This window comes from Neolamprologus brichardi, chromosome 9, assembly GCF_056152115.1.
Source record: "Neolamprologus brichardi isolate AB-2024 chromosome 9, ASM5615211v1, whole genome shotgun sequence".
Taxonomy (NCBI): Eukaryota; Metazoa; Chordata; class Actinopteri; order Cichliformes; family Cichlidae; genus Neolamprologus; species Neolamprologus brichardi.
This window is the reverse complement of record NC_142112.1, coordinates 13,928,883-13,943,006: the sequence shown is the minus strand read 5'-3', so window position 1 is coordinate 13,943,006 and position 14,124 is coordinate 13,928,883. Positions and strand designations below refer to the sequence as shown.

At 40.3% G+C, this 14,124-nt stretch overlaps 1 protein-coding gene across 5 annotated transcripts; it reads left to right on the top strand.

The window, feature by feature from the left end:
• The first annotated feature begins 994 nt into the window (after positions 1 to 994).
• Positions 995 to 13,997, top strand: snx16 (sorting nexin 16). 5 transcript variants are annotated; one of them, XM_006806379.3, is made up of 9 exons: positions 995 to 1,141; positions 2,434 to 2,990; positions 3,119 to 3,205; positions 5,887 to 6,035; positions 6,252 to 6,321; positions 8,634 to 8,770; positions 8,876 to 8,992; positions 10,364 to 10,405; positions 11,510 to 13,997. In XM_006806379.3, the coding sequence occupies exons 2-8, from the start codon at positions 2,574 to 2,576 to the stop codon at positions 10,377 to 10,379; spliced, it is 993 nt and encodes a 330-aa protein (XP_006806442.1). In that variant the 5' UTR covers positions 995 to 1,141; positions 2,434 to 2,573; the 3' UTR covers positions 10,380 to 10,405; positions 11,510 to 13,997. The 5 variants fall into 5 exon arrangements, with proteins under 5 accessions (XP_006806442.1, XP_035770504.1, XP_035770502.1 ...); XM_035914611.2 differs by having other exon boundaries at positions 10,361 to 10,405; XM_035914609.2 differs by lacking the exon at positions 10,364 to 10,405.
• The last annotated feature ends 127 nt before the right edge of the window (positions 13,998 to 14,124 follow it).

Genomic DNA, 14,124 nt, shown 5'->3' with positions numbered 1-14,124 from the left:
TTTTCTCACTCTACTACATGATGACAAAAATGACAAAATGCAAAATGTCTTTGCGGTTATTCACCACAGTACTCTTATTTATTTCAGAATTCAAAAACCAACCACACTGATTTGCATAACATAATGTGTTATGGTGCAAGCTTTAGAAAAATAAATTTGTGTGTGTGTGTGTGTGTGTGATTTTGCTACATAAGTCAAAGTGGACTTGGAGAGTTCATTCTCTGTGTCAACCTATGTGGCAAGTTCAATGACATTGAAAAACCAGCCATGTGGTCAGTCAGCTCGTTCCAGGAATCAGGTATTTCTATGGAATGATTCTTCACAGGTTTAAATTATTCACACACACACACACACACGGAGGGAGAGAGAGGGAGAGAGAATGCTTTCAGAAATATAAATGATTGTTTATTGGTCCAAAATGTATTCTGCAGCAGGACAATGACCCTAACATACAGCCAAAGCCATTAAGAACTATCCTCAGTGTAAAGAAGAAGAACAAGTACTGGTCTGGCCCCCACAGAGCCCTGATCTCAACATCATCAAGTGTGTCTGGGATTACATGAAGAGACAGAAGGATGTGAGGAAGCCTACATCTACGGAAGATCTGTGGTTAGTTCTGCAGGACGTTTGGAACAACCTACCAGCCGAGTTCCTTCAAAAGATGTGTGCAAGTGTACCTAGAAGAACTGATGCTAATTTGAAGGCAGAGGCTGGTCACACCAAATATTGAGTTGATTTAGATTTCTCGTTTGTTCATTCACTGCATTTTGTTGATTGATGAAAATAAATGATTAACACAAAGCATTCCTTGTTTACAGCATTTTTTCTACCTGCCTAAAACCTTTGTGTGTGTGTCTGTGTGTGTTTTCTGATAGTACCTGTTTCAAATCCCTCTATGTCTTGTGTCTACTTTTTTGCTGATGAATTACATTTTCTATATAGTATTAAGCGTGTTACTGCGCACTCTACTGGTTATCCAAAGGTACTGCCGTCATTGTGGTCAGAGTTCCAGCATGCTAACATGAAAACACAGAGGGAGGAGATACGGCGGCGGGTTAACAGCCACGGGGCAACTACACATTTAGCTCTATGTCTGTAGTAAACATATTTTCGGACAGAGAAGGATATCTGGACTCCTACGGTAAGCGAAAGACATTTTCACTCAGGGTCATCTTAGCTTTGCCCACACATGCTCTCCGTCTTAGCTCGCTAGCTAACCTGAATGTAATGTGATACATGCCCGGTGTTCTTTCAGTGGGATGGGGGACGCACCAAACACGGTTTAAAACCGGGCTGTTTAACTGTTGGTTTGTTTATTATTGGGAAAAATGCTTCCAGGAGAATAAAAACAGATATCCGACGCAGTATTGGTAATTTTTGCTGCATTCGGCATTTAATTGTTGTTGTAAACAGCTATTTAAACAGCTAAAATTGTTGTTAGCGTACTTTGTATTGTAGTGAAACTAACTAGTGTTAGCTCATGTTAAAGTGTAGCTAACTGTGACGGTTAGAACGGTAACGTTTTATAAACTGTACTCTTGTGGTTTTCTGATAGTAGTTCCCTAAATTGAAAGGCGGGTTAACACTATTACACGACCATGTTTTGTTAATGAAGTTCTCAGAGCTCAGAAAGGACGTCGTGAATGCGGTTAGCTTGCTTGCTAAAATAACATAGAGGGTAGCTATATCGTTAGCGACTTGGTCTAAAAATGGCATTTATGTTCACGAAGCAGAAAGCCCGTGTTTTGTTGTAACGCTGGCTGCGGTCCCAGCGTTTTCGCCGTGTTTCACCAAAATAGCAGCAGGAACTTGTCAATTAGTGAGAGCCATAAATGACATGTCTCATTGTGTTTACTTCTTACATCTATCCTTTCATCCTCTTTCTGCTGCTGAGTTATTTTTTCCCCACTTTTGCCTGCCAGATTTTATTTATAATCGCTATATTTTTACAGCGTATATTCCCATTACGAGTACGTCAGTAGTATTCTCAATCGCTCTTCATTTGTACTTCTATGGAGTGGATTGACTGGTTTCTCTGAGCAGCTCTGAAGCTGAATTAACACGAACAAAATAGACAGGTAGCTGCTGATTTCTCTGGCCTCTCTCTTTCATCAAAACCAACATGCAGCTCTGTTTCTCTTCTCCTTTCTCTTTTAGGATCAAGTTGACATGTGAATCTAATCTTTACAGGCTTTTACCATAATGAATTTTACACATAATACACAAATTCATAAATTATAAATCATATGGGGCTCGTGTCAATAATTCACGTGCCCTGGTATTGTGAGGTACTTGACAGATTGTGCCACATTTATGTAGACTCAGGGCGAATTAAGTAGATTAGGTTTTAAATACAGATTATTTAGAGGCAGTGTAATGATCCTCCATATAATGTTACACCTAATAACTCCTGTTGTTGTTGTTTTTCTATAGAGTCTTCAATGTCGGCCCTTCAGGCTCAGCATTGCTGCTAGACTTCATCCTCACACAACACTACTGTACCAAGACAAGCTTGGCGTGAAAAGCTTTATTGACTTCTATGGTGGTGTGGCAGGAGTACACAACTCAGGAAGATGGCATCACCTTTTGTGCCTGTTCCTGTGCCCATGGACAGAGCCTTGTCCCGTGGTAGCAACAAGCTGAGACGAGCGCAGCGAGCTTCATCGCTGGGAAGCGTCTCCAGCAGCTCAGAGTCTTCGTCTTCAATCGCCAAGATGGCTGGGGAGGAACATGGGGGAGTCGGATGCGGAGAATTAGATTCCCAACGTCAGTCTCGCTGTGCGGACAGGGGTGGCCGCAGCCGAACGCCCCCACCCCTTCAGAGCCCTGTGACACGGGCTAAGTTGAACGGGACTCTGGAACCATCTGTCGAATACTCGAGCTGTCCGCGGTCTATATCGGATCCTAGTGGTAGCCAGCAAGCTGAGGAGAGGCCTATCACCCCCACTGTGCTGGGGTATGAGGTCATGGAGGAGAGGGCCAAGTTCACGGTAAGAATCCAGAAAATTAGTTAGCATGGCAACCGCTGTCTGTGCTACATTTAGTCTGTATTTATTAGTGACTAAACACTAAAGCAAACATGGTGAGCAGTTATTAACATCAGCTTTCTCTACTGCAGGTGTATAAGATCCTGGTGAGAAAGACTCTAGATGAGAGCTGGGTTGTTTTCAGAAGATACGCTGACTTCTCCAGACTCAATGACAAGGTGTGTTTGGGTGTGTTGTCTGTGCATGGGATTAAATGAGCTGTCCCAAACTGGAAAACTACATGAGGGTAAACCTTATTATAATCCTGCCACAGCTGAAGCAACTGGTTTCGACTATCAATCCCTCTGCTTTCAGCAAGCTTTCTTTAGTTGTTGAATGCTCAGTGAACATGATTAGAGCTACACAAAGAAGCCTACTGTTCCCAAACCGCCAGCGGGCCCGAGCCAACTAGGAGCTCTGGTCTCTTGTGGTTTTCAGAGTATATAATCACAGTTAACAGAGGAGAAATACTATTATATAAGAATACTATATGGATGGAGAAATCATGTAAAAGGTGTAAGGTTTGAAGAATTTAAGCCTATTAAAAGCAGCTCACAGTAATCATCAGTGGACGTCTCATTGAGAACATGTTTGTATCAATGAGACTGATCACAGTTTGGAAATCTGTCAGTATGAAGTTTGTTTTGATTATTCTGTTAGTATTACATTTTTTAGCTCTACCTTGAAAATGTTACAGGGATGAGAGTACTTGGCTGCTGTGAGTGAACGCTTCAGAGGGACCAGCAAATACAAGGCAGAAATACCTAGCATGATCTGTATAGTATGGTTTGTATAATAGAGCACTGACTCTGTACAGGGTGGTTCATCACAAACATTATTTTGAGGTTCAGACCTCAGTCAGCATCGCTTCACTGTGAAGTTTAATCGCATGGTGAAAGCAGACAGGTTTGCATACATGTTTACACACCCCAGGCCACCTCCCTCTGAGTAAATTGACACTGGGACCACATATTAACACAATGTCTCCTAAACCTCTCTACATACAGTCAGAACTATCACCAGACTTGTCCTAAATGTTGAATACTTCAACAGAGGGAATTTAGCACGATACAGTGAGGTTGTATGTTTATTCAGCAGAAACATTTGGCAACATGTTGTCATTTTTCTTGAAATCGATAGGCAGAACCTTTTATAGAAACTGTTCTATGCTCCAAAGAAAGTAGGCAGTCCTAGGTGACAGTGAGGATCTCAGGCTACGTCCACACTAATGCATCGTTTTCTCTCCATTTTGGCCTCCCGTCCACACTGAAACAGCGTTTTCAAAACGGTGTTTTCGCATCGCAGTGTGGACAGCAAAAACGGAGACGCATGTTAGTCATATGATGCAGTCATGTGACCAATTAAACAAAGAGTTCTAAACAAATGTCTGTCCTCCTCCAGAAAATCTTATGTACGCAAACGCGCGTTGTAACTTATCTGGTTCGCGTCTTTTATTTTGACAGTGCACGCACACCTGCGGACCACTTATGTGCACCCCTGATTATACAGCAGTTGTTTTGTTTGCTCTCAATTTTGACAGCCCTATTAAAGATATATAAAGATATATCCAGATAGCTTTTTCAAATTCTTTAATTCTCACTCGCTTCTGCAACTTTGTACTTTTGTGTTACTCGCAGCAGCAACTCCACTTCATTGTTAGTCCATTTAAAAAACTCGGTGCTTTTCCTCAACATTTTGGTGCAACTTTTCAAAGAGCCGGAAAGTAAATAAACGGCTGACAGAAATGAGGCAGGTCGAATCTTCTTGCGTTTCACGCATGCACAGTACTGGAACGTAGGCCTTTTTGGCCATTTCAATGTTGGCGCACAACTTTGTGAAAACGACTGAAAACGCTAGTGTGGATGCGGAGCATTTTCAGACAAAAACGCCGTTTTTCAAATCTATTCAGGCTAGTGTGGATGTAGCCTCAGAAATACCAACCTGGCAACATGTATGGGAAACACCTTGCATAACCACAGCAAAACTCATGTGCTTTCTATTTGTATACTAATGTTTCAGACACACTTGTATACATACCTATTGTGTCCAAGCTATATTAAACCTCACACAACAAGTTTTCATGTAAAACTCTTCCAGCCTCCTACTCACTATGCAGCTATGAACATTTTACAAACAGTCTGGTTTTGCATGTAAACACTTTGCATATATCCTATCAAAGCTTAAGCTCAGAATGAAGCTGGAATAATAGGTTTATTAATAGAGGTAATGTACGTCTCACCACCCGTGACCGTGGGAACAGTTTGTGAGGAAAGCATTTCTGCTGCAACTGAAGCCAAGTTCACTACAAGAAAGAATTCATGTTTGATTTAACACAGTGGTAAGTAACGCATTAAGAAATGTGCAGTTGCACCAAAAATGCATAAAGTCTGTAATATGACACCAGCATAGCGCAGAACACAAATCTGGACTTTCACCTGCGTGATTAAAAAAGCTCATGAGATTTAAAGCTCATTTTGAAATTTTGTTTTTTTGGATGTATGGTTGTATCTTGAATGCACGTGAAAATAAAAATGTGGCAATCTGATGACAGACTATTGTGAAAGACATTTTTGATTATGACATTTCTGTGATTTGGTTATTTAGTAAGGTATATAGATCAGAAAGTAGCAGACCTGTGCTCTTTTGTTTGGATGCAGGTTTGATCCGAGCACAAAATCTAGACAAAGAGTGTTTTTGCTTCGTGGGCTGGAAGCGTTTTTCTTGGCCCGCCACCAACTTTATTACTTTTATCTCTGCATTATGTCTACACGGCCCTTACATGACTGTCTTTGCCCTCACAGCCTGTAGCTGAATGTAAGGGCAATCATTCACTGTGTGTGTCTGTGTGTATTTGTTCCAGCTGAAGGAGATGTTTCCAGGCTTCCGTCTCTCACTGCCTCCTAAGCGCTGGTTCAAAGACAACTATGACAGCAACTTCCTGGAAGACAGACAGCTAGGACTGCAAGCTTTTTTGCAAAACTTGGTTGCACACAAGGACATCGCCAACTGGTATGTGAGCCTATTATGTTTAATAATAAAAATGTTACTGGGCCACATTTTATGTCATGCTGGGTCATTATTGCAGACAAACCTTGCCATAACTCTTAGTTTGTGTTAGCTGCATCAGAGCTATGTGGAAAATATATGCATAGCTAAAAAGATATCAGTGTGAGCTGACCTGTTTTCTAATCTTTCTAATCTTACATCATTTATTGTTCTTGACAGCCTGCTGGTGAGAGAGTTTCTGTGTCTCGATGATCCACCTGGGCCTTTTGACAGTCTGGAGGAGAGCAGGGTGAGTGTGCATTTAGAGTATGTGTAAGTTGGATGCTGAAGCTTTTGAGCGTCAGGTACTTCTACTCCTCCTCCACATCTTGTCCCAGGATAGACACAGGACATGTAGCTGTCCTCTGCCTTTTAAGTTGATCATTATCTCTGGTGTTATTCAAATTTAGAAGGACGTGATTCCTCCCAGTTGAATCAGGACATTCTTAGTTTTAAAGCTGTTTTGCAATTTGTTTATCCCTGCCATTAAGGAATATATTAAGGAAGCTACATCTGGCAACTGAAAATCTCATATGAAAGAACCTGAAAGCAGCTAACAGACTGAGCACTGTTCTTGGACTTTGCAGCAAACAGAGCCAACATGAAAAGTTATGGAAAGGAAACCCTTAATCGCATCACAAAAGACAGTGCAGTGAGATGTCAGGTGCCTAAACCATGATGGTATATGTCGTCTAGAGATGGCACGATACCACTTTTTTATGTCCGATACCAATATCATAAATTTGGATATCTGCCGATACCGATATGAATTCGATATAGTGTATTTTTAAAAAATAAAAATAAAACTGTTTTTTTATATATATCTTGCTGCATTTTGTATAAGTTCATACTCAAGTTTTAAAAAAAACACTCAAGCTATTCTGTTGTACCTGTATGCCAAAAATGCACTCCACCCAAAAATACAGATCAATCTAATAAACTTAAACCTACACCATCCTCCCTATTCTGGTATTTTAAAGAGTACTTAGTGGAAATATTAAGCAACCTAACTAATAGGGTTGCAAACTCCCAGCAAAAAAAAATAGGGAACCATCCCCCACCCTCCACCTCGTGATGCTTAATCGATGTAATCAAATTTAATTTAATGCACGTGCCAAAAAAAATAAAATATGCACAGAAGTCAATTATTTTTCCTCAATAGTTAAATAGATTCAACATCTTTCTTCAACAGAATTGCAGACTGCACAGATGGTACCTTCCCAAAGGGTAAAGTACTATAGCTTACTAGGGTATATTAGACTTAATAGTTACTATATACAGTCATGGACTTCTATACATTTTACATCTGATTAAAACTTTGGGTGTAAGATTCAGATAATTAATTATTAAAAACTAGACATTTTAAATGAGAATAAGAAAGAAAAGTATGTCTTTGCGCCCCCTTTTCCCTGTTCATGCCCTATCGGCCCCCCTGGCTAAGCTTTGCTAGATCCGCCACAGTTACCAGCCGTCAGCTGCGTAGAAAAAGATCCTGGTCTAGAAAGTAATATTAAATAAATTCTAACAACAGCTTATCAAGCTTAAACGTGCTGCTGTTGTTCAGCTGCTGGTTTCCTCTTTCTGGCGCGAAGTGAGCAATAAACAAACAAGAGAGACGGACTCGCGACAGAAAGGCCGATCAGCTGATCAGTTTCATGATTGAAGTAGCAGCAGGAGAGGGAAGGAGAGGCAGTCGCTCCATATATCGGTTGTTAATCTTAACGTGGGAATGCTTTACAAGCATTCAGAGATGAACTTACACTCTTGCTTTACTTCTCTCTGGGATAACTTCCTCGGAGATGAAATGCCGGTTTGGTAGCGAGGCTCCAAATGCTCAACCAGACCGCTGAGAGGTCTCGCACGCCACAGCCGCTCTATCACGTGACGCATACTGCTCCAACGCGCTAAGGTTATGAGCCGAGTTACGCCATGTAGCAAGTTTTGTGAAAAGTGAGGTGCTTTCCTGATATTTAATGGATTGATTACATTTTTTATTTCTCTCCGATATCCGATCCAGTAATTTAGGTCAGTATCGGACCGATACCGATAGGTAATATCGGATCGGTCCATCTCTATAATATCTTCACATTATTTTTTTAAAAAATGATCAAGTCTCTAAATTGAAAAATTAATTCCTGCCCAATATCCTGGCCCTGACTTGGAAGTTCGAGAACATCACGTTGTTTTGGAAACACTTGCTGTGGACAGATGAGGTTCAAACTGAGCTCTTTGGCCACTAAACAAAGCTGCATTTGATGAAAATAATGTGCTGTCCACTGTTAAATATGGGGGTTGAAATATTCTGCTTCAGTCACTCTGTTAGCCAAAAACGTGAAACTGGAAGGATGCTGGCTACAAAATTGGACGAGGATCAGTAACGTAACACAAAATTCTCCATTTGCATCAAATGCATGCTGAAGCTTTTGACACAGACCTCACAGCCTGCTGGGCCTTTTCAATTCACAAACTTCTGAAGAAAACCCCATTGTTGTTATCTATATGGTATTTTGACCACGTAAAGCTGTAAATATTTTCTGCTCCTCATTTTCCCCCTCCTTCTAGGCGTTCTGTGAGACTCTGGAGGAGAGCAACTATCGTCTTCAGAAGGAGCTGCTAGAGAAACAAAAGGAGATTGCCTCCCTAAAGAGGAGACTGGAGGAGAGGGAGCAAGCCATCCTACTACTGGAAAAGCATATCAAGTCAGTAGATAAACACAAGCGTATGCATCCTTAGAGAGATTCACAAAAGTCTCACAAGTGAGAGGAGAATGACCTTTTGGATGTGTGTGTGAATCTCTGTTGCAGCGATGAGTGTGTTAGTCCAGAGTCTCCATGTCGGCTGTCAGCTCAGGGCAGTGAGAGCAGTGCAGATGTGGAGTCATCTGCTGCAGAGGCCGATCAGGACATCCCTGAAGACACCGGGTAAGAGACGCTCGCATAAACCACAAATGGCAACGATAAAACAAGGAGTAGGTTTGATCTACTACTCCTCTAATGTGCTCCTGACACCAACCAAAGTTCATGTGATTTACACAGAATTATATCTGTTTATGCTGCCACAACATCGAAGTTAAAGCAGATTTTCCATTTATTTCAAAAGTGGATCAAAGGTCGAGGGGCAAGGTTCATTTGTGAATTTAAACCACCTTAAGGAGCATTCTCGTAAGGTTAACAGGCTTTCTTGCAAGGTATTTCAGTCCATTTGATTTTGTCTGTCTTGCACAAAACTTGCATGTTTTTTGTCTTTCTTGATAATCTGGAGTTAATAAAACCATACAAAGGCCATGTATGTGATGATGTGTTGGATTTACAACTGCAGTTAATGTAGTAAACTGGAGATGACTGAAAATACCAAAAGCTCATTATTAAAATGTGACCATTTACTAAGTAAAGCAGTGTGAAATAAAGGATTTGCAGGATTTGGACGTGCAGTTTTCTGCGACTGATCAGGGTGAAAACGGTTTGCACAGCAGAGAACTTGATTTATAGGCCCTGAAGAGTGTGCACCTCTCTTACTTCATCCTCTACAACCTAATTTAATTAAATGACAGTATTTACTGATCTCATAGGAGTAAGACTCACAGAGTGCAAGGTTCAGTGTATCTTTCCTCCTCATGGAAAAGGTTTTCACATTTTTAAGCAAGTAGAAAACCGTTTTAATATCAGAATTTAAAAAATGTGCTTTACTGTCAGTAGAATAGTTAAATTTCGAACATGTAAATAGAAACAAAAAAGTAAAGACATCAAGTTGTCATGAATATCTCTAAATCCACACAATGTTTATGCTCAAAAAGGAGTAGGATGACGTTTACACTTTTAAAGAAACACGAAAAATAAAAATCAACATCACGCAGAAAGGAAGTTGTTCAGTTGCTGGGAATGAATACTGAAATCTGCTCTGGTGTTTGCACTGTTTTCTCACTACAATGGGCGTTGTGGGTTTGAACTGTGGTTCTCATCACTGCTCAGATGTTGTTTTTTATTCCAGGATTGGACCTTATTTACCAAATAATGGCTGTTTTTATGTTTCTGGTATTTTGAAATCAAGAAATACAAATGCCAAAGTTTCAGTGATGAGTTTCAGACCCACACAAGAGTCATAAAGACGGCACACACTAGTGTGTAAATGTAGTTATGTTTAAAAAAAAAAAATAGCGTATGCATGTCTTTGAAGATGTTTCTGGTTTAAGGAGAAGATAATTACCATTAATATTCTAAACCTTGTTCCACTTTCTCCTTTTCTTTTTTTAAAAAATGTTTTCACTTGTTTTTCACTCTCATATTTCACAGCAGTGCTGCCCCAATGTGAAAATAAAGAGCCCCATAACGTGTGAGGTACTTAAAATTGCAGCTCAGCAGGCTAACACTGTGGCATACTATTTCCTCCCCCCACTCTGTTCTTCTTACCAATAACATGCATCCCACTGCTAACTGCACAGTAAAGATGTCATGTTTAATGATGTTGGCGTGTTTAAGGATGGGTTCAGATTGCTTTCAAGTCGGTCTAAGTGCAGCACTCACATGGTAAATGTGCGTTTAATTCCCGTGTTCCCCGGAGCTGCACACATTACATGTAAGTGCTGTATTAAGATTTATTTGAAAAATAAACAAACCTGTCTTTAAAGTGCTCGGAGTCGGGATGTTTCTCCGGGTTGGGGTGATTTCACTTTCAGTAAAACTAGTTCAGAAAAATGTCTCCTGATCAAAGTCCAGTCTTAACAAACCACATATTGATTTAAACCTGTCAGAGGATTATGCTTTTTAAGGGACAACTATTTGAGTTAAAGGATGTGTTTAAAAATAGTCTAGTTTTAAAGCAAGTGACCTGAAATTGATTTTGCCCCAGCTGTGTTGTGTATTTGTTGTACTCCAACGTCCTGTCCTCTCTTCTGTCTGTGCTGCACTGCACTCCTGCATCACATATGACTAACAAATGGTGTTTGTGCCTCTTTTTCACGTGGTGATGTATGTTCATTACATGACCATTGTAGGTGTTTGGATTTGAGCGAGTGCAGGTTTTTCTTTCTTCCTATTCTCGTCTGTTGGATTGACAGCTTCTATAAAAGTACTACTGTATATAATGCTTTGTGAGTGCACGTGATGTTTGAGGATGTAGACGGGATGTAAACAGTCCTGATGTCCTTATCTGTTATCACTTGTGTTTTAACAGATGCTATATAGAGTTGGATAGAAAGCCTGTCTCGCTGTGTTCTCAGGGGACCTGTACGTGCAGTATTCTGGTGCTGCGGCATCAATAACTTGATGTCTCGGTCTCCCCACATCAATGCCTCACACTTTGAGCTATTCTAGTCTCTCGCATCTGCATTTCCTCTTTGGATCTCTGTCTGTCTGTCTTTGTGTTGCCTGATGTTCTCTCGTCCCGTTACCTTCAGTCACATGCTCAGTGTATTTCTTCTGCTCTGACTTCCCTCTCTCCAGTGGCAGGTGTGAGGTCCAGCCTGTGCGATCCTCTGCCTGTTGGTGCGGTCCGTCGCTCAGCGTCTCTCCTCCCGTCATCCAGGTCACTCAGCTCTACCACAAGAACTCAGAACACTAACAATAAACCCGAGTCTTCCTCGCCATCTCTTTTTGTTCTCCCTGCCTTCTTTTCCTCCTCCTCACTGCAGCACTAGTCCACATGTTTTTTTGGGGTCTGTTTGGGTTGTTTGTTTTTTAGTTTTTCTTGTGTTCTTATTTGTACTTTGCCTTTACCACGTCCTTTCACATCTCATCTTACTACCTGTCAGAGGGTAAGTGATGTTTCATTGTCCAGTCATGGAGTTGGATGATACCTCAAGATCTGGACTTAAAAGAGAATGGTTGTATACTAAAAGCAACAAACCATGGGAAATTTTATCCGGCACCTACAGATGATGTTGAACACCTTGTTGGGACTTTGGACTAAATGGATCTGTCTGACAGTGTGTTTGGATTTCTTGGTCCTGATAATTCACTTTTGAACCCAGTGTGTATCCACAAGACCTCATCGGTTAGAGCCCAAAGCCAAAGTCTGAATTTTTGACCAAAAAGGAGAAAAGGGCGAATTTCACAATTGTGACAATCTATATGAAATCTGAATTATAATCTCAATAGTTTTCGCTGCAGTCCTTTGCCTTATGGTATCTTAGTTGTTATGAGAGGCCCTCTTTATAAACCAGGGAAACGACACCCCCGTGTGGCTGTTCAAATAAAAGTCTGACTCAGGATAAGCAGGTAACAGGTGTGTTTGACAGAGGATTGGTAACGATTGGTCTGCAGGTACTTCATCTCATTGCAGTGTACTGCCATTTACTGTTATTGTGGTAGACGGTCCTTCCGTCTTGAAAATTGTCATTGTGTCTCCACTTTCCGGTGCATCTAAAAGCTACATTCCACCTTGTTTTAGTGCCATGTGTCATAAATCATGTCTTGATGGGGGCATTTAGTCTGTACCATACTGTGTCAAAGCCAAGGAATGTAAAGGTCGACATGTATACTAATCGTGTCATTACCAAGAAACATTCCAGCATATATGCATAAACACTTGAAGGCATTAATTTTCCCAGGTGAAGGTCATTTCACAAATCTTTACACCAGACCTCTCCTGGCACCTCTTCTGGATTTCCATATTTTTCAAGGCCTACTGTGGTGTGATTAAAGGACAAGAATGGCATTTTTGCTCACATATGTAGGGATGAGGATTTGGTTTTAGCTGCTGTGGATTTTAAGATATCAGATCTAACAGCTACTTAGTCCACATAGGACATTGTCGATTGGTTTTTTTCTACTGGCATTGCAGTTACAGCAATAGTCATGTTAGTCATGTTTTGGGGCATCCTAGGAAACCTCGACAGAATTTTTATTTCAGATGTCTCAAAATCCCAGCTGATAAAACTATCGACCAGGTGAGATACTCAGGAGTATAATTATATAATTATAACTATATAATTTGGGTGAAAGACACAAAGAGGTGACAGCTCCTCAAGTATACAGCGGTGCTATTCTTTTTACCTGAAAAATCCTAATGTTTAAGACCTGACGGGCTGGAAAAAGAGCAAAAACTAGGCCAACGTAGTCATCGTTTCAAAGCCTTCAAAGCTTGTTAGGATGCAAAACCATCAGGCTGGTATTTGAGGAAGAAGTGAATGCCACAGGCAACTAATAAACTCAGTTTAGCTTTGTTGGCTCTTTATCTGCATCAAGACTGTTATTCATTAAATCATCCACTAAAGCCATATTTTTACACTTAAGAGCACTTGAGAGGCAGACGACATGTGGTCGAGTTTGCTGAGCAGCTGTTGTTTTCACTCTTTCATGATGACTATGAAGGATATAATGGCTACGGGGGATGTTGACTTGTCTCAAACTAGGCCTGGAACAGGTCATGTGATGCACTTTATGGATGAATGGCAACACGCAATGTTTGCTAGGATATTGTTTTTACTATTATAACACAGAAATATGCCTTTTAGCTCACCTAATCTGTCCTGGCTCCCAACTGTATCTGAAATGTCACAGCTTGATTAACTTGTATTTAGTTCTGTTTGTCTGTAAATTCATTTGTTGTATAATTCTAAGTGCCTTGAATATTTCCACTCGGCTCTTTTTTTATTTATATGTTGGAATAGCTTTATAGGTTTGTGTACAACATGTGACATATCCACTACATCCCCCTGATGGAACTAATGTTTTAAAAACACTTCTGTGTATATGTGAAAGAGATGTTTTTGTTATATTACATGAACTGATATGGAAATTTAGTTCAAATATACACTTGTAGTTGCACTATAAAAAAATTGACATAATCTGTAATGTCTCCAATTTAAAGGGTTTATTCACTGAGTGATCTGAAATGTATGCTGTAGATATTGTTACACATGCTATAGCAAAAATGTTTATCAGAAATATTTAATTCGCATACAATTAAACACGGAGTGATATATTGAAAGCATGTGTTTCCTGTGTCCTCACATTTAAAGCCTTCACTGTGTTTACAAACAAGCCATAACATAACTGCAAAAGTTCATACTTCCATAAAGAAACAAATCTGTCCAAACCATCATTTCGTCTTTACT

Coding starts and splice junctions, on each gene's coding strand:
- snx16 (XM_035914609.2), top strand. CDS start 2,574: ATGGCATCACCTTTTGTGCCTGTTCCTGTGCCCATGGACAGAGCCTTG. Junction 2,991..3,118: donor AGGAGAGGGCCAAGTTCACG/GTAAGAATCCAG, acceptor TCTCTACTGCAG/GTGTATAAGATCCTGGTGAG. Junction 8,993..11,509: donor GACATCCCTGAAGACACCGG/GTAAGAGACGCT, acceptor CCCTCTCTCCAG/TGGCAGGTGTGAGGTCCAGC.